Genomic DNA, 21883 nt, shown 5'->3' with positions numbered 1-21883 from the left:
ACAAGTGAATGTCTGAGCTGCAGAGTGGGCTGTGTCAAGGGAGCTGGATGTGTTCTTTTTTTTTTTTTTTAGCTGTAGCCGCTTCGTTTACTTAACTTTAACTGCAGAAGAGCTGCTCGGACAGGACTCTCCACTCAATTAGCCTGAATTAATGGCAGTTCCTTTTTACAGTGATGTGGACCCAATTGGATAAAACATGGGCTTTTAAGGTACTCAGTGAGACTGACATCTCCAAACATAGATGCAAGTGAACATCTGGCTTTGTAGATTTTTGCAGGTGTAGTGTAATACTTTATATGGTCAGCAATTGCAAGGTACTAATACGAAATTCTTTGGCATCTGCAATAATGCTTTAGTGTTAAATCCACACACCGGATTGTATGCGTGGAGAATATCTACAGCAAACCCAGTGCACTGGAAAGATCTAGTGTTCTGTCTCTGTCCTTTGCAGCTCCACATCACAGCAGCAAATGGCTACGTGCAGGCTGCAGAGCTGCTGCTGGAGGGGGGAGCTCGCATGGACCTGAGAGATTCAGATGGATGGCAGCCTCTTCATGCTGCAGCATGCTGGGGTCAGGTAAGGTAAACAAACAAGTGCACGTACACATGCACACGACGGTCTCCAAAAGCATGAATTTAATTTGCTACCACTTGTTGTTGTTGCTTCAGATGCATGTGGCGGAGCTGTTGGTGTCTCATGGAGCCAGTCTTAATGCCAAGACCTTCCTAGAGGAGACTCCCATCGGTATATTTATACCTCAGCACTCTCTTATCAATATAACCAGCAGGTGGTTAAGAAGACAAATGTCTCATCTCAGCAGGGGCTCATTTCAAGCTTGTTCAGTCAATGCAAGTTTTACATCAAGGCTTATTTCCCCTTAAGTGCTGATTTCCATGTTCTTAAAATGAACCCGAATCAGGATTTGCTGTTTTATGTTCATACCAGCTTGTACATTTTTTTTGTCAGTATTGATGATTAGTGAATTTTAACATGGTAGGAATGTTATAATCTAACCATTAGAGACTACAAAGATTTGTGAGACGGAGGTGTAATTTGAAAGAAGCTGACATGCCATGTACTTTATCCACATCCCTTTAAGATCTGTGTGAGGATGAGGAGTTCAGAGCCATACTGTTGGATCTCAAACACAAACACGACACTATCATGAAGTCACAGCTCAAACACAAGACCTCACTGTGCAGGCGGACGTCCAGTGCAGGCAGTCGTGGGTAAGTACTGACATCTGCTGGCGGTTTTATACCTACTACAAAGTTTCTATTCATTTTTTTTTGGAAGCAAAGGTGGGGGAAAGGAGGACAGAGACCTGCCAGTCGTAAAACAAGACAGCTGTCAAATTGTAATCAAATTCAGTGATTTGTTATTCTTCTAGTCGCTTTATCTGACTGGGAACTTGACTTGTGTTTACAGAAAAGTGGTGCGGCGAGCCAGTCTGTCGGACAGACACAACTTGTGTCGTAAAGAGTACGAGACTGAGGCCATCGTATGGAGGGGAGGCAGGGAGGAGGAAGACGAGAAAGAGAAGGAGTCTGATCAGGAGAATAATCAAGTGGTTAATGTAAGTTTTTTTCATTATCAGGTTTTATTCTTGTTGCTAAATAGGTATACAGTGAACCCTCGCTATAACGCGGTTCACCTTTCACGGTCTCGCTGCTTCACGGATTTGCATCGTGCATTGAAATCACATTACGACTATATGTAACGTAGATATATTTAATGTCCAGTTCTATCTATTTCAATTGTAAAATAAAGGTTACTACTTCACGGATTTCGCCTATCACGGTTTCTATTTGGAACGTAACCCCCGCGAAAAACGAGGGTTCACTGTATATACCTATACATATATTTATGTTGAAGCAGGTTGCAGAAAAACTCACCAAAAAAAATTCAATTTAAGTTTCTGTTTGGAGACACTGAGGGAGATTTTCTTTTTAATTGAAGCAAATATATTTTCTTTAAGTCTCATTTTATTTGAGCTTGGGCACCAGATCAAAGATATCTGATCTCCCCTGCACAGTGTCGCTCCTTCATGTATTTAATTATCTAAAAGAGAAGCCTTAGAGGGATTAAAGTAATCCTTATTGATGTCCTGCAGGTCAAGCCGGTTGTAGCTGTGGAGCTGCCAGATAAGCCCAAGCTGCCCACCATCCTCAAAGATGGCAACACCAAACAGAACGGCCTCATCTCCACAACGACGTCGGTGCCACCTCAGCCGCCCTCCAACGGCAACACGCCATCGTCCAATGAGGGCGTGGTCGTCACCACCCAGCCCACCCAGGAGGACACCTGGCCAAAAGAGCGCCCTCATACTTTGTCGGAGCTCAAGAAACAGAGGGCCGCCGCCAAACTGTTGAATCACCCCTTGTTCAATGGTCACCTTGGTAACGGCTCCACAGACTCCTTCACCGATGCCAAAAGCAACTCGGAGGACCCCCGCATGCCGTTGGTCTCCTCTAACGGCAACGCAGTTTACTACACTCCAGCCAGCGGCGACCCGCCCCTCCTCAAACTGAAACAGCCGATGGAGGAAGAGCAGCCGAAGGTGCGTACCTGCTGCTGCGTGTCGTAGCGCCCTGGTCACGTAACTGTTGACAGATCAGGAAGTGTTTGCAAAGAGGAGGGAAGCAAGGACCGTGCTGCGGGAGGGAAGAGAGGAGGGAGGGAAGTGGGGAGTATTCTTGTCTTTTAATATCCTGTTCCTCTCCTTCGCTACACTTCCTCCAGAGCGGATGGGAGTCGTGAAGAAGGTCTGTAAACTTGTCCTCGTACCTCCATGTCAAATGACTCCTGAGACACCTTCCCAGAATGCAGGCATATTTAAAGCGTAGCAGAGAAGGGGAACTGAGCTGTGCCACTTTGTTCTCCGAGGCATCACTTGGATAAAATTCCTTTTCATGTATTGAGTCTCTTTACAAAGACACACCAGATTGGTAGTGACAAGAATCTGTTTCTGTGGCCCTGCTGTCTTCATAATAATCAAAGTTTGGGCAGGGTTTTTTTTGGAAGCTTTTCAACTGGAAAGAGTATAAAAAAAAAAAATGTTGAATGAGGAGAAGATTGCGAGGTACTGCATGTTCTGCTCTCAGACAGAGATGGAAAAGAGCTTCTTTTTTTTTTTTTTAACTCTGCAAATGGATCATTATTGTGTCATTAAATAACATTTCCTTCAGGACAAACTCGCATTGCTGTTAAACCACAATGTTCTAATTTTTCATCATATTCTTGTCGTTTTCCAATGAGCAGGAAGGCCACCCTTGAGTGGTCCACACCAAGTTGTTTTACACCATGTAATACAAATGTAGCAAAAAGAGATACGTGATATCTCTCCACGTTCAAACACTGCCTGCAAAAGCAAAGGGAAGGAATGCCATAAAACAGTGTTTAAATATTCAAGAAGTGTACTTCTACACCGAGAGATAACAGGAAGAGTAAAGTACTGCACTATAGTGTTTGAAACTGTCACCGTACTCTGTCGACTATACTTCACCTCGCCGTCCTCTCATATCGAACCTAAACTGACAGGTCATGCTTTGTTTTTATGCATAACCCACTTTGTGCTCACTCCTATAGATAATTTAAGCAAACATGTTTTAAAATTCCTGTACATTGTTTTATTTATGAAATTAATGTAATGTGTAAAAAAAAAAAAAAAAAAAGAAGCAGCATATTATGGTTCCTAAAGTTGAGTGTATTTATTATTTGGATGGTGTGTGGAGAGTGTGAATGCAATATGAGAAAAGCTGGAGAAATGTTCCCAGCAAAGCACCTTCTGACATGGAAAAGTCCAGCGTTCAAAAGATGAAGTGAAGTAACGGTGACTGTCCGTTATACAGTATGTATATGTTTATTAAAAACACAAACGAGCCACCCTGTTGGGATGGAGTCATATTTGTGTCACTACAAATAACAGTGTTATTTGTCTGGTTTTTTTTTTTTCCCCCTTGTGGCCATTGTGTGGCTTCACCCGCTCTCAGTCACTGTATTTGTCTTATTAACAGAAACTGTAAGTGTTTGTAATGAATTACTGTAAGTGTTGTATGAGTTTTCAGAGGAGACACGCAAACTTAATGCCTCAGTTTTTCCTTCTTTTTTTTTTTTTTTTTAAACGTTAATCCTCACATGGATCTTTGGTATGTAGCGAGCCCTTACCGTTATGTCGGGTGTCCTTTAATGCATCACGGGTCCAACACACAATATAGCCTACACTCGTCAGTCCAAAAATAAGTAGCAGTTACTCTGCTTAATTAAAAGGGTAAGTTTGACATTTTTTTGGAAACACTTACTGAGACCAGTTACACGAGAAGATTGACAGCATACATGGCTCTATGCCAGCTGGAGCCAGCAGCTGGTTAGCTTAGCTTAGTTTTACGATGCAGGTACACAGACATAGCCAGGCTACCTGTTTCTGGTCCTAATGCTAAGCTATGCTAAAACCAACCAACTCCTGGCTGTAGCTTCATATTAAACTGATAGGAAGATTGATACCGCTCTCAAATTTGGCTTATTCTCAACAAGAAGTAGAAATGATTATCTTTTAAAAACAAATGTTGAACCGATCTTTTAAACTAATCTTGTGAGTGCCAAAGAGTCTTCCACGAGTAAAAAACAAAACAAAAAAACCCCATCAGATATGGACATTTGGAAAGTTTGGAGGAAGGTTTTCGTTGCCGTTACAGAGATTTGTTTCCTTCTGAAGGCCAATCCCTCTGAAAATGTGATTACCCACAATGCCGCTCTGTCACACTTTATCCCCACAACATCAACTGTACAGTGTCATATATTTGTACAGATGAGTTTGTAAATATGTTTGTATTATTATCCCTTTGTTCCCATGTTTTGCATTTAAATGTCTGTGTCGTTACCGTTGAGGAACATATAGGAAAATCCAGTGTTAAATCCAGTGTTAATAGACTTTTGGTTGTAAAAGGGGGGAAACTGTCAGACCTCGTCGACCCCCTTGGTCATATCCAGAAGTCCAAAAGTCTGTCTGCAAAGTCGAGTACACCCAGCTGTCTTCAGCATACTTAGTGTTTTCTCCCTACTGTTCAGAGACCAGTGTCAGTGGTTCATTCAGAAATGAGTGGGGACATTTTTCTCCCCACTTTTTTTTTTTTCTTTCCCAAGGTCAGTTTTTAATATTGTGCTCTCAAAGGAAGCGGATTGTTTTTTGACTAAATTAGGTCCAAGAGATTGCCATGTTCCCTATTTTTGGTTCTTGTACTTGTTTTATAAAAGGAACCAAGGCGGTGATATCATCATGTTATGAATCAGCTAAAATTCATCTGAAGTTTGAGCTGCTGCAAACAATTTAATACAAATTTCCATTCTTGTTCCTTATTGATAAAATTCGATCAAACTGAATTGTTGTTCTGAACTATAGCCAGGTTAGTATGAGTCAGAAAGGGACAGTTAATAAGTAACCTGTGTTCAATTAATATTCATAGATGGAGGCTTGTGTTTGACGGCAAGTCTCGTTGTCTATAAGGATAAAATTATGAAGAAGACTACTGATTTTGTAATTACTGAAATATATTGATGGTTGCATTAACATATTTTGAATAAAATGTATATTTTGAGAATTTTAAATGGTCTCTTCTGAATTTGTAAAGCTCTTGCTGAAACTGTGTTGTACGCTGAATAATTATTATTATTATTATTTTTTTTTAAATATCACGAGTGTATGGGTGTCACTCGTGTTTTGCGTACGAACGAGGCGCAGCACCGTGATGTGCACGGAGCGGGAGGAAGGTATAACCCTAATGAGTAATTGCTACAAATTTCGGCACGTGATTAAAATCCACTTCCGAGTTACAGGTGATTTTGTGAGCAGTGGTCTGGGTGCGTCAGCAAGCAACAACAACAAAAAAAGCGCACATCAAAGTATGTGAATAATTAATGTGCTATGAGCGGGCGCAATGTCATGTTGGAGAGCCGAAGTGCCGTGGCGCCACAGTTAAAGTCAGTTGCTCTGAATGTATACCCTCAGACCCCAGGGGGACAAATTCACAGTCACAGTCTGTGCCAGTGTCAAAGAACCCCCACCTGGAATTGCATGTCATTTTATATTCGTTCAAATTAAAGTTTTGGATAAAGTGACAGCCTTATGTTGTAATAATAAAACTATTCGCGTTGTAACTGATCAGTTTTCTTTTTCTGGTCTGGTGGCAATATGCCTCCGCAGTCAGGTACAAGTCTGAACAGAAAAAAAAAAAACATCTCAGACAGAAACTTTTTAAATGTGAGGACTGGATACTTTTTTTTTTTTTTACTGTAAACTGAAAATCTTTGAATGTATTTTAAACTGTTTGTAAAAAAAAGGAGACGCTTACAAAATTATGAGCATTTTCATTTTTTTGGAATATGTTTTTTTGACATTTCATCTGTGGATGTACGAGTCAAACTAAGTAGCATTTTTGAAAGCTCCATTATTTTTAAAAATGATTTTCAGTTTAATAGTCCGTTTTCATTTCATGTTCACGCGCTGTATGAAGGTTACTACAGTTTAATTCACCCTGAGACGTCCGCTATACTTGGCCTATTTTTTCAGTTCTGAGGCAGGCAGAGGCAGGTCCGTCCTTCATCACACAGCTGTCGGGGTCTTGGCCCGACTTCAGATGCTTCCTCCAATGATTTTCTTCCTTTTTCCCCGTTTCTGAACTTTCACTCGTTCACTGGCTGTAGGGTCAACAGGGGTCAATATTTTGACAGGCTACACGCAGCAGTTGTTGCTCGGATGCATAACAGTTGGGTTACAGCGGCAAGTAAAGAAAACAGTTTAGAAATAAAATAGAAGTAGCCTATGTCTCGCAGAGTTTATTTTTGCCATTTGGTGAACTATCTATTTCCAGTCTCCGTCGAGTAAGAGTTTACAGCAGTCTTCCACTCGATTAGCTGCCTATCCATCACTCTCTCTGTTTTATTAAAATGTTAATTTTAAGGGAGTGTCCTGTCGACATTGATGTACTTCTCTTATCAGTGTTTACAGTTTATTATGCGATCATAAAACAGCACGTTTCAGCCAATATGTCTCCTCAGGGATTTGAAAAACAAACCAGTCATGCAAACACTAAATAATTTGTCAAACATCTACGTAGTCCTTGATGTGTATTGAGCAAATGTTAGGAGAGATCTTCTTTTCATCTGAAGCTCCCTCTGTCACTATGTGGAAGGCATATAGACAGAGAGGAGGACAATGGCGCTGAAAACACATGATCCAGACTGCATTAACCTCCTCTGTGCTGCCTGGCTTTGCTATTGTGCCTTTGCTTTACAGAGAGTAAGCCAGCTGGCTCTGGTCCCAGTCCTTCAGTCCTCTTCACTGAAGGGCAAGTGGATCACTTCCAGAAAGAGCATACAGACACACACTGACCACTCAGCTGCTTACATAAATGGAAGGATGCTGGAAGAAAGCACAGAGAAACAGCCGGGAATGTGGTGCATAAATTAGGAAAGTGAATCAACGGCAGAAGTTTATGAGACCACGCAATCGAAGAAGAGGCGTTTGCGTTGAAGAGCCAAGGCATGCAAGGGAAGCATGATGAGAGGGCCTTGAAGTGGGGCTCCGCTGGGAGGAGACAACAGCTATCGAGCCTCTTGCCAGTTTGTAAGAAGACTGACAGCAGAGCCTTCCAAAAAGACGGGCTGGACACAGGGACGGCTCAGTGGGTCAGGGCGTCTGCTCGGTTCCCATGATCTGTCGGATTTAACCGAGCTTCAGTGCGTTATTTGACCTGAATTTACGATGTTTACGAGCTGATGTCTGTTTGCCCAGCCACTGATAAAAGGATATCGACCGAAGGATTTACACTCGGTCTGTGTCAGTTACTCACTAAGACGTGAGACAGCATTTCAGTGCAACAAGCACTGATACTTTAATCTAAGGTTGAGAATATAGGGGGGAAGTCACTATCACAGTATTACTCCGTTTTTAGCCAGTTTTAGCCATGAGACGGGGCTACAGGTGCGGCTTTGTTAACTGGTCAGCTGATTAACCACTATGAAATATCTCGACAGCTACAGGATGGATATGCATGAAGTTGTGCAGAGACATTCATGGTGCGCATGTGATGAAAACTGACTCTGGCAATTCTGACTCCTCAACTGCAACCGTCATGTTTTGAGTAAAATGTCTTCCCAACAGCTGCCTTGAAATTTGACACATTCGTTGCCATCATCGAGGTCAAATATGAATTAGTCAGTTGTTTTGGTTTATAGGTAACGACCTGATGACTTTCTCGCCGGCCTCAGATTTACTTTGTGTTTCCTGCTAATTAGCAAATGCTGTGATGCTAACATTTTAAAGTCAGATCATGGATAAGCATTATACTGCAGCTAAACACCAGAATGGAATGTGAGCATGCCAACATTAGGATTTATTCTCAAAATTCACATCCACTTATTACAAAATATCAAGTTTTCATTAAAAGGGCCAGTGCCTACAGTAATGGAATCATTTTTTTTCTATGAAGGCGTAGCAAACTGATGAACCAGCAGTCATCGGTCATGACACACACCAGCTGCTCTACATGTCTACAACTTCACCTTTTAAAGGAGGAAATGTTATAGTCTCCAAACTGTTTCAATAAACCTGATTTACTGGTTTCCAGAATGACAACAGAGCAGCAACACTTCTTTCTTCAACAGCGAATGTCCACCTGTAAAGGTTCCTAAATAACTAACTGTGGAAACATGTTTTTGTTTGTTTTTGTGCATCAGAGTGCCCCAAATATATACACACAATCACAAGCAATAATCTGCAGCTGAAATCCTGGACAGTGTACAATGACAAACTATGAACCGCAGAATCTAAATAATTTACAATCTGAGGAAGGAAGGGTGAAAGATTTACATTAACGTTCGGTGTTTGCCATGTATTCACTTGGCACTATCGAGGAAAGCAATCACATGTCTGTGTAAAGTGACTATGAACCAACAGACTGACAACATGCTGACCACATCAGACTCAGAGAGCATTAAAGTGGAAGTTACAGTGACGTTATTGACGGAACACTGCCGATTTGTCACTACATGAAGCAACACACATTCACAACTGACTCATTGATTGAGCATGAGAGCAATGGCATTTGGTCCACATTACAAACTGGAGTCTCAGAAATGACCACGGTCAGGGACATCAACGTGACCCTAATCGGGATGTAAAGTGATGAGTTCTACCTAAAATACAAAATATTTCTGGGAATGTCACAGCGACTTTTTTTCATTTCACTCTCTACAGTACGTGGGACTGTACTGTTCAGCTCTTATCTAACGGGAGTGGTCGTCTTCCGTTATGTCTGTCTGTGGGAGGCAGCAGATACGGTTCACGTAACAGCCCAGGACTTGTTCTCAGACATGTTAATGTCACTTTTTAACATTTACATTCAGCACTGACCCCTGCTGGGGAAATAAATGTTTCATTCTAAACTATTAAAAGAATAAATCACCAAACCGCAAACGTGATAAAGGGTTTAAACTTAAAAGCCATGTTAAATCAGCCAACATGTTGATTGTGTGGCTCTGCTGAGTAAAGGTCAAAGGCTCCACAGCTGCACTGAGTGTGGGCTGTTTTTCATGGCTTTCTGCCAACATCCCACCCTCTTTATCTCACCTCCTACACACTATCACCCTTTTCGCTCTGACTTTTACATTGTGAGTGTGCATACCAGCATTCTTTCTCCCCCCCAAAAAAGGTGCAAATGTCACCAGAAAGCATTACCCTGAAAGCGGGTCATGTTTATCACGTGACTAAACTTTTAACACAGACATGCAGCAGGATGCTCCAATAACACAGAACTATTTGGGGAAGTAGGCTTCACTCTTTTAAATTAAACCAGTTGAAGAGTTTGTACTGATCTTGTGCTTTCCCACAACTTCCTTTTGAGGTTGTGCTTTTGTTTACATTCCTGCTTCTTTTTTTTTTTTTTTTTTGCAAAGGTGTGCTAATTTAAGTGAGAAACAAGAGTAGAAAAATGTCTGTAAATTTTCTCTAAAACCTGGCTCATCATGTTGATGCAATACACACAACTTATAAAAACCCAGCATGGTAACAGCTTACATTTCCTGTCTTGTCTTCACTCTGTTGGCCTGCAGCCTTATCTCTCCCTGACATGACACCCTATAACTGCCGACAATGAAAACTAGCGTGCTTTGCATTAGAGATAAGCCTATACTTTGAGGGGACATGTAAACTCAGTGACCCCTCCATAGTAACACTAATGGCATCCAATATAACTGATGTGTCATAATGTTCACTTTTATAATGTCTGTAAAATGTTATGTAGGTCATAGTCAGTGATGTTGATTTATTGGAAAGCAATACAATATTGTGGCCACCACATTTATGTAAAGGGCCATCTTAAAGTACTGTATGACCTTATACATACTACAGTCCACAAACACTTTAACACTGTGGTCTTCTCTTACCTTAACCGGACTAATCTTGTTGTTGTGTTATTCTTCACAACGTGTGTTAATCTGTGTTAGGCGTCCTGAAATACTCCGTGGTGTGATTGGTGCTGGACAAATACAATTCAACTGAATTGAGTTGAATTGAATTGAATTGAATCTGGAGGATGATCATGGAGGTAAAACAACAACAGACCTCGTTTTTTTTTTTTTTTTAAAAAAAATCAAACTGAACACATTTAGTGAGTCTACAGGCTGGAAAATGCACACATTACATTGTACAGATCTGCTGGGCTTTAAAACACACGTCCTGGTCTCAGTTATACTTGCACCCCACAGATGCTTCATGGGATAACTCGGTGACATGAATCAGCACGGTTACACCTTTAAATACCCCCCCCCCCTCCTCCTCCTCCTCCTCCTCTTCAGCATTTAGTGTCTGCGATTGCGCGGCGTCAGCCCTCATTGGCTGTCGGTTATAATCGGTCAACAACAGGACTGGAGAAACACTAGTGTGCACAGGGCAGCATGTTTACAGCCACTAACACTCCGAATTAGTTATCCGAGCCGGTTTCCTCGCTCTTTTGAAATTTTCGGAGACGCTAAGCTAGTCTGGAGGTGGGGGTGGAGTGGGGGGGGGGCCGTCGACGACAATGTTTTTGTGTCGCACGGGGAGGCTGTCAGCAGCGGCTCTGGATCAGGCTTTCAAGGCACCGGGCTCTTTTCTGGTGAAAGTCAAACCAAACAGACCGGGGGACGTCACGGTGACGGTGCGCACCGGCCACACGTTTCAACGGCACCGGGTTTTCTGCGCGTCCGCCGGCGGTGTCGGTCCACCTCCCGCGCACCTGAGGGAACCACCACAACGGGACCCCGTCCGGAACTGGGACGCGTCGGCTGGTTTTATAAGCGCAGACTGGGCACACTCGGACCGGGTGGCCGCTGTCGCTGCGAATCTCTCCAAAAGCGTGCGGCGCGAAGGCGGTGCATTAGATGTTGTCGGGCAGCCGCTCGTTTGGACAAACCGGCGCCATAACGGCGGCGTGAACTCGGCGGCTGATGTTTTGTTTACAGGTAACTGGGGGGTTTCCAGTCGACACTGCGCCACCATGCAGACCAGATCTTCATCCACAAAAGCGGCCACAAAGAAGAGCGACGCGGCCGAGGAGCAGACTGACGGCGACAAAGGGGTAAAATGAAACCGTTCCGAGTCAAGTGTTTTGTTGTAACCCCCCCCCCCCCGGTGACCGCTTTAATAAGAGCACGCACGACCCGGTGTCGCGAGTCCCGCGCGGCTCAACCGGCGGTCTGAATCCCCCGACGGGAACCCAAAACACAACTGCGGATCATGCAAATATCAAGCCCGGCTGGCTGCTCAGGGGGGCTCTTCAGCAACACACCGCATGTAAGTGAACGGGGGCTTCGTTATACAACAGGGCATGACGCGCACAGATACGTGGGCTGCCTTTTTCTGCAGTGAAGTCACTGTAAGTCCGTGTAAAATGAACCTAAAACCAGCAGAGGTGTCGTTCACAGAGCTGAGAGAGCACATGCTGCCTCACGCACACCTTGGCTGCACAATGTGGTCGGGGAGGGGGAAAAAAAAAACCCTCCTTCATAGAGAGTCGTAAGCGTGAGTCAGTGACTATAAACCCAGCAACACTTGAATGTGGATTCAGTTTGTACGGTGGCACGTGCTTTTTCAGAGCTGAGTCAACACCGGTTCATATAAAAAAAAAATAAACATGTGTCAACTTGGACCTACATTGAGTAATGATTTGGCTCAGGTGTGTTCTGTATCATCTTCATTAGTACAAAAGCTAGAAGGTTTACATTATATTATTATTATTAAAGATAACAAGTCACATTATTTACATATTCATTATCTTTGATAATGTTCACTATTCTAGCAGAGGGCTTACCAATAGGGCTGCAGCGATCAGCAAATAGGTGATCAACAGAAAATTATTCTAAGAAAAACGGATAATTATTTTTCACTTTTTAGTGAAATATGTCAAACCTCTGCAAGTTCGAGGTTTTCATGTGAGAATGTAGTCCTTTTTATGTCATGTGACGGTTTATGAAAATCTTCTGGACTGACTGATCGGACAAATGAAGCCATTTGAAGAAATTTGCAAAAGCATTTTTAACAATGTTTTCACGTTACGATTTCATAGACTGAACACATAATTGGAGAAATAATCAACACATCAATCGATAAGGGAAAAAAAAAAACTATTTACAAATAGTAATAATAGTTGGAGCCTTACTATTCAGCACAAAGTACAACTAAGGTTGAAAAACATGTCATTATTTTTCCAAAAAAATCTTTTAATAACAGTTCTTCAAAGCTAGTGAATAAATATAAAACAACTGTTTTTCCCTCTTAAAAAACTCTGTGGCCATCATTACCCACAATGTAACTCAACAAATTTGGTCAGCAATGATTGTAGCCTCTCGCCGCCAGCTTCGGGGAGATAATGAAAGGGCTCGAGAGGTCTCGTGAAACCAACTCTGCCTTAAGTAGGAATGCAACGGTGTAATGCAGCTCCCTCTGGAGCCACAAAATATTTGAAGTATTTTCACATATGCAGCAGCCCTCCCCAAAACACAGATTTGTGTAAAACTGGTGGAGTTCCCCTTTAATGAAACAATAGGCTGTTCTTCTGCAGCAGGTTATTGTTGTGTTCAGTTTCATGACACTTAGCATTCACTCACTACCTTCTGCTTGAGCCACTTACATGACGGACTCTCCACTTTCCCATTTCCCTCCTGCTCTGTGTTTGTGTGTACATGCGAGTGTCTCTTTGTCAGTGTTTGTATGCCACTGTGACTTTGCATGTGTTTTTATGCCTCTGAAAAGCTGTCATCAGGCACAGCAGTCCTACTGTTCCCCTCCTATACACCCTCCCTGGCACAGCTCCCTTTAGCTGCTCCCTCACATGACCCTCCCACAGTGCCGTCTGCCTTTACTTTTAGCTTGGCCTTTCTTGCCTCTGAAAAGCAAAACGCCTGCTCCCTTGCCCACTCTGGACTCCTCCTTTGTCCATTGTTGGCAGCCCAGTGAATACCATGCCAAGGCTATGGCTTCATCCAGGGGCTCAGGCCAAAATTCAGCAAGACCAATTGTAGCCGAGAGAAAAGATCAGCTTGTTTATTCTTATGTCTCTTCTTTTTCTTCTTCTTCTTCTTCTTCTTCTTCTTCTTCTTCTTCTTCTTCTTCTTCATTGTTTCTGCCTTGATTAATTGTCTGACTCGGGCCCGCAAAGGAAGACAGCAGAATGTCAGTGCAGCAAAAAAAAAAAAAAAAAAAAAAAAAAAGGCATGGAAGGACATGAATGGAAGTTACTGTATGTAAGGTCAAATGTCGCACACGGCAGTGAATGGCCCTTTATTGTCACAGTCCTCACTGTCACATTTGCAAATGTCTCAGAGACGATTATATTAATGTAATGCTTTCACGATTGAATCTAAATATGAAAGAACTGAAACGTGTGGTTTTGTATTGCTACGAAATCCGGCTCACGCATTCGTGCCCCCTCAGGGTGAACTGTAATCATGTCGGTGATCACCTGGTGGTTGGCGATCAGCTAGTTGCACCATCAAAACGACAACAAAACATGTACTTTGTAATCAAATGCAAGATGACCAATATGGCTGTTACCATATCTGCCAGACGTCAACATGTTGACGACGTCATTGTGAACATGTTTGCATTCAGATGTTAGACCTGTTGTACCAGAATTGAACCTTACAGAGCTGTGAGCATGGCTGGAAACTCTTGTGTAAAATCTTGCCAAATAGTTGCCATGTTACGTAGCGCATGCACACTCATACATTTCCCCATCGGCCCACATTTTGTCTGAAAGGCTACAGTAAAAATAAACTGCCCGTTTAAGAGGCCGCAGTCTGCAGTATTCCTCGTACTTAGTGAGTTGTCTGAGCTCTGCAGGTACAATGTCAATATTTTGCCTAGAAATAGACGAATCACACAGGCCAGAGGTATATCCTGTTTTGTTTTAGCTGGATTGTGTTTCTTCCCAGCAGAGGAGATATTTGAATAACTTGCCCACAAAAGGAACCTCTGGACACGATGCCTTCCTGTCAGATGATACGAAGCTGCTCCATTTATGGTTGCAACTTTGGTTCAGTAGCTCTCGGCGAGAAAAAAAATGGGCCATAACGGTGTCATGTTCATTTTTCTCCCACTATCCTTGTGTTGAAATTGCATTGCGGCAGCAGGGTGATCAGGTAAACATGTGGCCCTGTAGTTAGGCAGAAAGTTTTACGTGCAACAGTCATAGAGTTTCTAAAATGTTAAACCTGCCTTCTTCAGGGTTTGAGTTTGAGCTGATTTGAGCATAAAAAAAAACAACTCCCAGTACTGAAAGTAGGCTCCAGATGCTTGTTCAGATTCTTAGTTTTATTTGCTTGTACTGTGGTCAGATATTTCCTGAAGCAGGAGTTGGTTTTACATTAACTTTGAATCACACAGGGAGGCTGTTTAACTGCTCTCTCGTGTTTGAACTGTTAAAAATCCTACATCTGTGTGTGATTCAATGTAGATTTTTTTTTCTTAAACCCCTCACTTTATTTTGCTTCCATAACACTTAAATGTTTATAATCTTCTTTATGATGCCACATACTAGTTTCAAATGGTGCTGTGATGCCCCTGCTCTTGAATCTTCCCACAAGGAGTCCCAGCATTGAAGTTAAAAGGTGAGCTCTTGTTGTGTTTGATTCAGCAGCGCTGTTTGTCAGCTAAATATGGACTGAAAGGGTTATAAGAGGTTTCTTAACAGTAAACTGCAATCATGCATGGTGCTCATTGCAAGGCAAAATATTGATTTATGTAAACCCCCAGTTTTCTCAAATAAAAACAAATTTACCCAATGTCACAGCGCTAACTGGTTTTCACGTGACAATTTGTAGCCAAATGACTGTACAACACTACAAAGCTTTCTTCAAACAATTCAGAACTGATGACGAAGAGTATTCAATTTTAAATGTTAATAGTATTACATACTTCCACATTTCAAAAACTGCGGAAGAGTGCATTAGTATCATATTCACAAGTCAACTCTGTAGCCCAAACCGGGATCTTGAATTTTCCATAATAAAGCTCGTCGTACAGGTTCAGCTGCTTTACGCATGACAGCAGATTTAAAATGCAACCTTTTAGACTTTTGTCAGCCAGAGCATTGGGTTTATTTACATACTGTACAGTTAAACGGCAGGCTTTCTCAAATCCTAACCATCAACACAGTGTGCTGGTCTGCTGGTTGTTGTGGTTTTATTGTGTGGTGTAGTTCATGAATCTGCTTCACACACACACACACACACACACACACACACACACACACACACACACACACACACACACACACACACACACACACACACACACACACACACACACACACACACACACACACACACACACACACACACACACACACACACACACCGGAGTGACCTACCTACTCTGGCCTATGTGTCAGACAGCTGGAGTGTGTCTGGTGCTTGTTCCTCTTGTCTGGTGTGTTTGTGTTTGGGCTTTGTGAGTGTGAGAAAGGGTGAGTGATGATGTGAACTACCTTAAACACAGCAGCATTCTATGTTTAATCAGCTGACTCGGCTGCTCTGCAAATAGAAGAGGCTGAAAAAAGTGCAGGCTTTGTTTGACCTAATCGGATGACGCACAATCACAACACACAGGTTCTTCTATTATCTTCTATTATGATGCTACATACATTTCAAAAAAATGACAAAGCAGCAAGTTTGCACAAAACGTTTCCAAAATACAACTTCATTTGCCAATTAATCTTTAGGTTAGGTTCTGACGAGGTCACCCTGTGGTCTGTATTACTTTACCTTTATAGATACTGAATGGATGGCATTTTATAGAAAACTGTACAAGTTTAGCATGCAAAGAGGATCAGTTTGTCAGTGCTACCCTGCGAAGGAAAACGGCAGTTAATAACCCTGACATTACTGATGACAAAGATCGAGACTTTTACGTATTTATGGCACCTCTAAACATTATGTACAGATACTGAATAGATCAACAGTTCTTGTAAAGACAAGACAAACAATGCCACATTTTCCCGTGTTGCCACTCTCTCAGCTCTGTCCTTGTTGCACAGTAAATATACTTACACCTACAAACACTTCAGCCTCTTTCAAAACAAAATATTTCTCATAGCAGCGACATACCGACATATAAATGGAGCACACCCTCTATTTCCTCTACTGATCGTGTGTGTGTCATGTTGAAGTTGACGTCACAGCAGCTACACGCGACAGCGCTATAGTAACGCTGCTGCCTTGAGGGAGTACTATTGGCAGTGGAAAAGAAAACTCAGAAAAGTACTAAAAGCGACTCCAGTCAGTACCGACAGAGGGGAAAAAAAAAAAGAAGCACAATACCCTTATCGAAAGGCTCTGAATTTGTGGTTTCTAATAAACACTCTCGTGCTGCTCCCGTTTCATTTTGTTGTGCCTCCTATTTTACACTTTTTTTCCTTTTTTTGTCCAGGATGTGCAGACTGTGAAGGAGGCCTCTACTACCTCATCGACAGGGAAGGACCCGATGGACACAGAGCCAGAGGGAGGAAAACCCAACAAGACCCAGCAGCTAAAAAAAGTCTTCAAGGAGTATGGAGCAGTGGGAGTTTCCTTCCACGTTGGGATCTCCCTCATGTCTCTGGGAATGTTCTACCTCCTTATATCCAGGTAACAAAACATCATGTCATCGCTATTTCTACAAGTGTGTGTGTGTGTGTGTGTGTGGGGGGGGGGGGGTCGGGGGCTACGCGGGTGGCTAACAGCTACTACTTATTGTTACTTATTCGGAACCATGATCATGGATCGATAAAATAATTTGTTAGAGCAGGATTAATACTTTTTAAAAAAATTTTTTTTTTTAGCTTTTTGTCATTTTAAATGCTTAAAATATGTTACACCTTTTAAGGAAAATCTAACACATTTAAACACTGTCTGAAGAAATGGGTCACATCTAACTTCACCTTATTTGTTGCTACCTGGTTTTGTACATATAAATTAAAGTCAAAATATTTCAAGTGTAGCTACACCAACATCTGACAGAATGAAAAAAAAAAAAAAAATCACATTATTTGTACTATCCTCTAACAATCTAAGAGTAAGAGTGTCCTTGCAGAAGTACTAATGGGTTGCAGTTTTATAGAGAAATTCTTTATACAAGAGGACAATAGACTTTCTACTGACTAAAACAGGAAATCACAAACAGATGAAGTGGGCTGAAGGGAAAGAGAAAAAGTAAAATCCTTAAACAACTCATGAAAGTATGAACAATCTCTTACTGATATTATGTAGCAGTGTGAGAGCACTTTCCTTTAAGGCTCAAGATGTGCTTGGGAAATGGCTGATGCGTGGGCCGCTTTTGCACTGAAGCAAAGTTCCTGATGCAAATTGGCAGCAAATGGGACCTGGTCTGATTAGTGGATGCAAGGTACAGGCTCCTGAATATTTCCACTGTGTCATCCACATTACTGTATACTGACCCTTCTGTCGTTGAGATGCAACTTCTGCCTAAATTGGACACTAAATTCATGTTTAATGCTTGAATAAGGTTAATCTTTCTCATCCTGTCAGCATTTTTTTTTTTAATTGTGCATTATTTTCAGAATATAAATTATTATGTACTGCACTCATTTTGTCTGTTGATGTCGTACAGACTTTCTTACTTTTAGAAAGAGTATCAGTCCAAACAATGTCAGGCCCTTGTCTGTCTAGCCACAAACCTTGAATACCAAAGAGACAAACTTGGCAGTTATTATCTGACAGCGTAGAGATTTCCTCCTCTAGCTGATAATGACCCTTGAGGTGGAAACTGACTCTTGCCAGCAGCCATCGAGCATTATCACTGTGCGGCCACAGAGCCCGGGCATGTGGCCTGCTAATACAGCGCCATGTGCTGTGTAAACAGTTGTCAGGGTGCAGATGGATCATTATATTTAGCTGACTTAAGTTTACCGAGTGCAACAGGGCTGCTAATGCGTGTGAAAGGCTGTATTGGGTGAAGCAGCTCGAAACCTGGTGCTACCACATTCTTTACATTTTTATTCCCCAAATAGCTCATTAAAATGCCACGACTGCACAAAAACCAAAGCCAGTCTCACAGAGACAGTGACATGCAGCTTGTTAACTCTACATGCTCTTAATGCTAATGTCATCAGCTTAAATTGGTTTATGTAAGATAAACCATTATGAAACATGTATTGGACACAGCTCCCTCTGGTGGAGACAAATGCGAATTGCACTTCTGAACACTTTTGCAGATGCAAATGGAACCCGTCACGACTGCTGTTGCTGCAGTGCAAGATTTTTTTTTAGGGTTTGTCAAAAGTGCAGTGAAAGAACTGTTTGTTTTAAGCAGTGAGTTTTTGTCGAGATTTCTTTTTCTGAAAAGTTGTTTTGGTTTTGTGGTGTGTAGTAGTTAAGACAAAAGCCTGTAGACAGCTGACCCTCGGCTGCATGTCTCCGTTAAACATGATAACGGCAATAAACCTGATTCACACAATTTAATGATTGCTATTAGGGACTTGATGGAATACAACTTTTTCACAGCTAAACACAAGTTTCACTGTGGTTTTTATTGCTTAATAAATTGTAGCTTCCATGGTTGCTCAATGTTTGGTTAACAGAAAACTCTAACATTCTAAATCTTGGTTTCATATTCAAATCACAAAATGTATTTCAATCAACATAAAATCTGTGACCCCGTGCATGTTTCTTTAAATATAATGAACATTTGCCAAACTTTACTTTGTTGTCCTATCAAGTTCAGGATTCAGTTTAGGGTTCTTGTGATCTTTTATATTATCTGTGTACATCTGTGACTTCCTGCATCTTACATCACCAGCAGCTCACTCAGGTATTGTGACAAGGGTTCACTTGTTGTCCTTTGCTTTAAATTAAAAACAAAGGTCGATCTTGGCTTTCATGTTGTGGCCTCGACACCGCGGACTCTTTCTTTAGGTCTCAGTTGATGGTTTTGAAAAGCAGCTGTAGACTCAATGGCCTTTCCTTTGTTTTGCCCCATGTCGTCTAGTTGTTTTAAGGTCTTATGATTTATGTTGTTTTTTTGCTATATAAAAACAAAATATTAGTCTTGGGGCTGGTTAGTGTTGTTCTTTTATTAATTTATTATTTTTGTATTTGCTTACTTTTAAAATTGTCTTTCATTTATTTGAATTAATTTTGTTTATTACGATCGTCACCTTTATTTCGTTTTATTTCATTTTGAACTTTTATGAGATTGTGAGCGCGCACACACACATGCACGCACGCGCTTGTATGGCCAGAAACATCTGTGTGCTGTGTGTTTAGAGCACTACTGGCAGACATGTGATTGAAAAGAAAAGTGTAAGAAGATAAGTTGTAAGTTATCGCATGCTATGTAAACTGTATGCACTTCTAACCAGTTTTTTGTAATGTCTTTTGTCCCCCCCCCCCCAGTGGGATCGATATGGCGGCCATTCTGTGCAAACTGGGCTTCAGCGAGGCAGTCGTTGAGTCTAAAATGGCAGCAGGAACCAGCACGTTCGTCCTGTCCTACGCCATCCACAAGCTCTTCGCTCCCGTTCGCATCAGCATCACGCTGGTGTCGGTGCCACTGATTGTGCGCTACTTCAGAAAGACTGGACTCTTTAAACCGCCCACACCTGCACCCTGATGACCCCTCTCTACTCTTCTGCTGCCTCATTGAGCTACAAACATCCTGAATGGTCATAATTAAAATGCCTGTATATATCCTTACTGCTAAGAACATGTCATATTTTCTCTTTGCATTTGTGAATTCAGGTAAAACATTTTCTACGTTAATTCCTGCTATAAAAGAATCTTGATGTGGGCCTTGATATGTGTTCCAAAAAAAAAAAAAAAATGAAATAAAAGGCTGGAAAAGATTAAATATTAATTTACAATCAAAAGAATGATCAGGGATTATGAGTGTTAGTCTTGAACTCTTGGCTAGTTGGTCTTTTAATGCTTTGAGGGTTCCCAGTGGGGATTAGTGGGATAACGCTGATCTCTCTTTCACTGCTCTCTGATATCGGACTTGGCTATGTTCTGGTGTTATGTGAATCAGCAGAATATTTCAGGTTCATTATCGCTCCCTCTTTGCTTCTTCTCTCAACCCACCTCTTCATTTTCTGCCATTGTCTTGCCTCCCTCTATTTTTCTCTAGGCTCTCCTGGCATCCATTTCCTGCTCCTTGTCTTATTTACCAAATGCTACAAACCAAGTAGTAACTGAAAGTACATTCATTTTCAGTGATGCTGATTGTAATTAGGTTCAAACTTTGGATGAAGAATTGAGTTTTTCTGTGATTGAATGGTTGGTATTTAACTATTAAAAAGGGAAATTCTCCTTTATACTTTGTGTGTTTTTGTTACAAACTACCACCATCACACCAGCATCATATATTAAAATTATGTCTAAAGAAATTGCCCACTTTGTTGTTACAACAATATTTGAATTAATGATAAATAAGATGACTGCATGAGAAAGGTACTGCTCACAGTGGCAAATTAAGAAAGTTATCATCTGACCACAGTCATCCGAAGCTCTATATAGTTTTACCGTGTCTTTCAGCTCGTTGTTTTGATTTTATGACGTGCAACTTGACTATTTTGGTTCACTCTTGCTGTGCTCATTGATGTTTCCAGCCTCAGAAGGCCATTTTCACCAAGAAAGATTTTAAAATATATAGTGTAGCTTTCCTACCTAGCATCAGACAATAAAGTGAACCGGTAAACATAGAAGCCTTTAGGATTTGCTCAAAACTATAATTGAGCTAAGCAGGAGAGCGAATACTGCCCAAACCAATACCAGTGTTGCTCCGTATGGAGGGAATGAATGAATTTATACTTTCCTAGTTTTGTCTGTTTATTTTGCACTCAATTTCAATCCATCTGTATGTCTATGTCATATGGTGGACTGACATTAAAGAAGTTACATTTGAATGAAAACAAATAGAGTATGTGTGATATTTTGGTGGGCAGCAGAAACAAACTGTAAATACAAATCTGACATCAGTTATTTACATGTAGGTTAAATTATTATTCAAATAGGTTTAAAAAGAAGAAGCAAAGTGGCATGTGTTTTAAGTTTTCAAATTGTGTTGTTTATTTTCAATGGAGTGGAAATTCTTCCAAAACCAGTTCAGTGTCATTTGGACACTGCAAAGTTAAACTTTTATATTAAAAGGAAACACATTTAGAAAATTAGCTGATTTGCACTCTTCTAAATTTTGTGCCGTAACAAAAATAGAAGAGGAAACTTCAATTATTACATAAAAACATTCATTGTTGACCTCATACATGGAGAAGGAAATTTGACGTGAGGAAGAAGGCTCCACTTTTGGTTGCACTTCCTGTTTTTTACCACACTGGGGAGCTCCTGAATTACAAATAC

General features: G+C 41.4%; 2 protein-coding genes across 2 annotated transcripts in view; both read left to right on the top strand.

The window, feature by feature from the left end:
• The window catches only part of ppp1r16b (protein phosphatase 1, regulatory subunit 16B), an 88823-nt gene extending 83218 nt beyond the window's left edge, over window positions 1–5605 (top strand). The window contains exons 8-12 of the mRNA XM_069691023.1: window positions 452–577; window positions 670–745; window positions 1101–1230; window positions 1430–1577; window positions 2115–5605. Of these exons, the coding sequence (XP_069547124.1) occupies window positions 452–577; window positions 670–745; window positions 1101–1230; window positions 1430–1577; window positions 2115–2588 (954 nt within the window). The 3' untranslated portion in view covers window positions 2589–5605. The remainder of the gene's footprint in view (window positions 1–451; window positions 578–669; window positions 746–1100; window positions 1231–1429; window positions 1578–2114) is intronic.
• Window positions 5606–10865: 5260 nt separating this feature from the next.
• fam210b (family with sequence similarity 210 member B) lies at window positions 10866–20841 on the top strand. Its single transcript, XM_069690974.1, has 3 exons — window positions 10866–11613; window positions 16962–17158; window positions 19925–20841. Exons 1-3 carry the CDS (start codon window positions 11077–11079, stop codon window positions 20139–20141), a joined length of 951 nt encoding a protein of 316 aa, XP_069547075.1. The 5' UTR covers window positions 10866–11076; the 3' UTR covers window positions 20142–20841.
• The last annotated feature ends 1042 nt before the right edge of the window (window positions 20842–21883 follow it).

Source organism: Brachyistius frenatus, unplaced genomic scaffold (assembly GCF_029030835.1).
Source record: "Brachyistius frenatus isolate BFR_SWC_R1_liver_20210118 unplaced genomic scaffold, ASM2903083v1 Contig_10, whole genome shotgun sequence".
Taxonomy (NCBI): domain Eukaryota; kingdom Metazoa; phylum Chordata; class Actinopteri; family Embiotocidae; genus Brachyistius; species Brachyistius frenatus.
The sequence above is the reverse complement of the archived record's forward strand: the minus strand, read 5'-3'. Positions and strand labels throughout refer to the sequence as shown.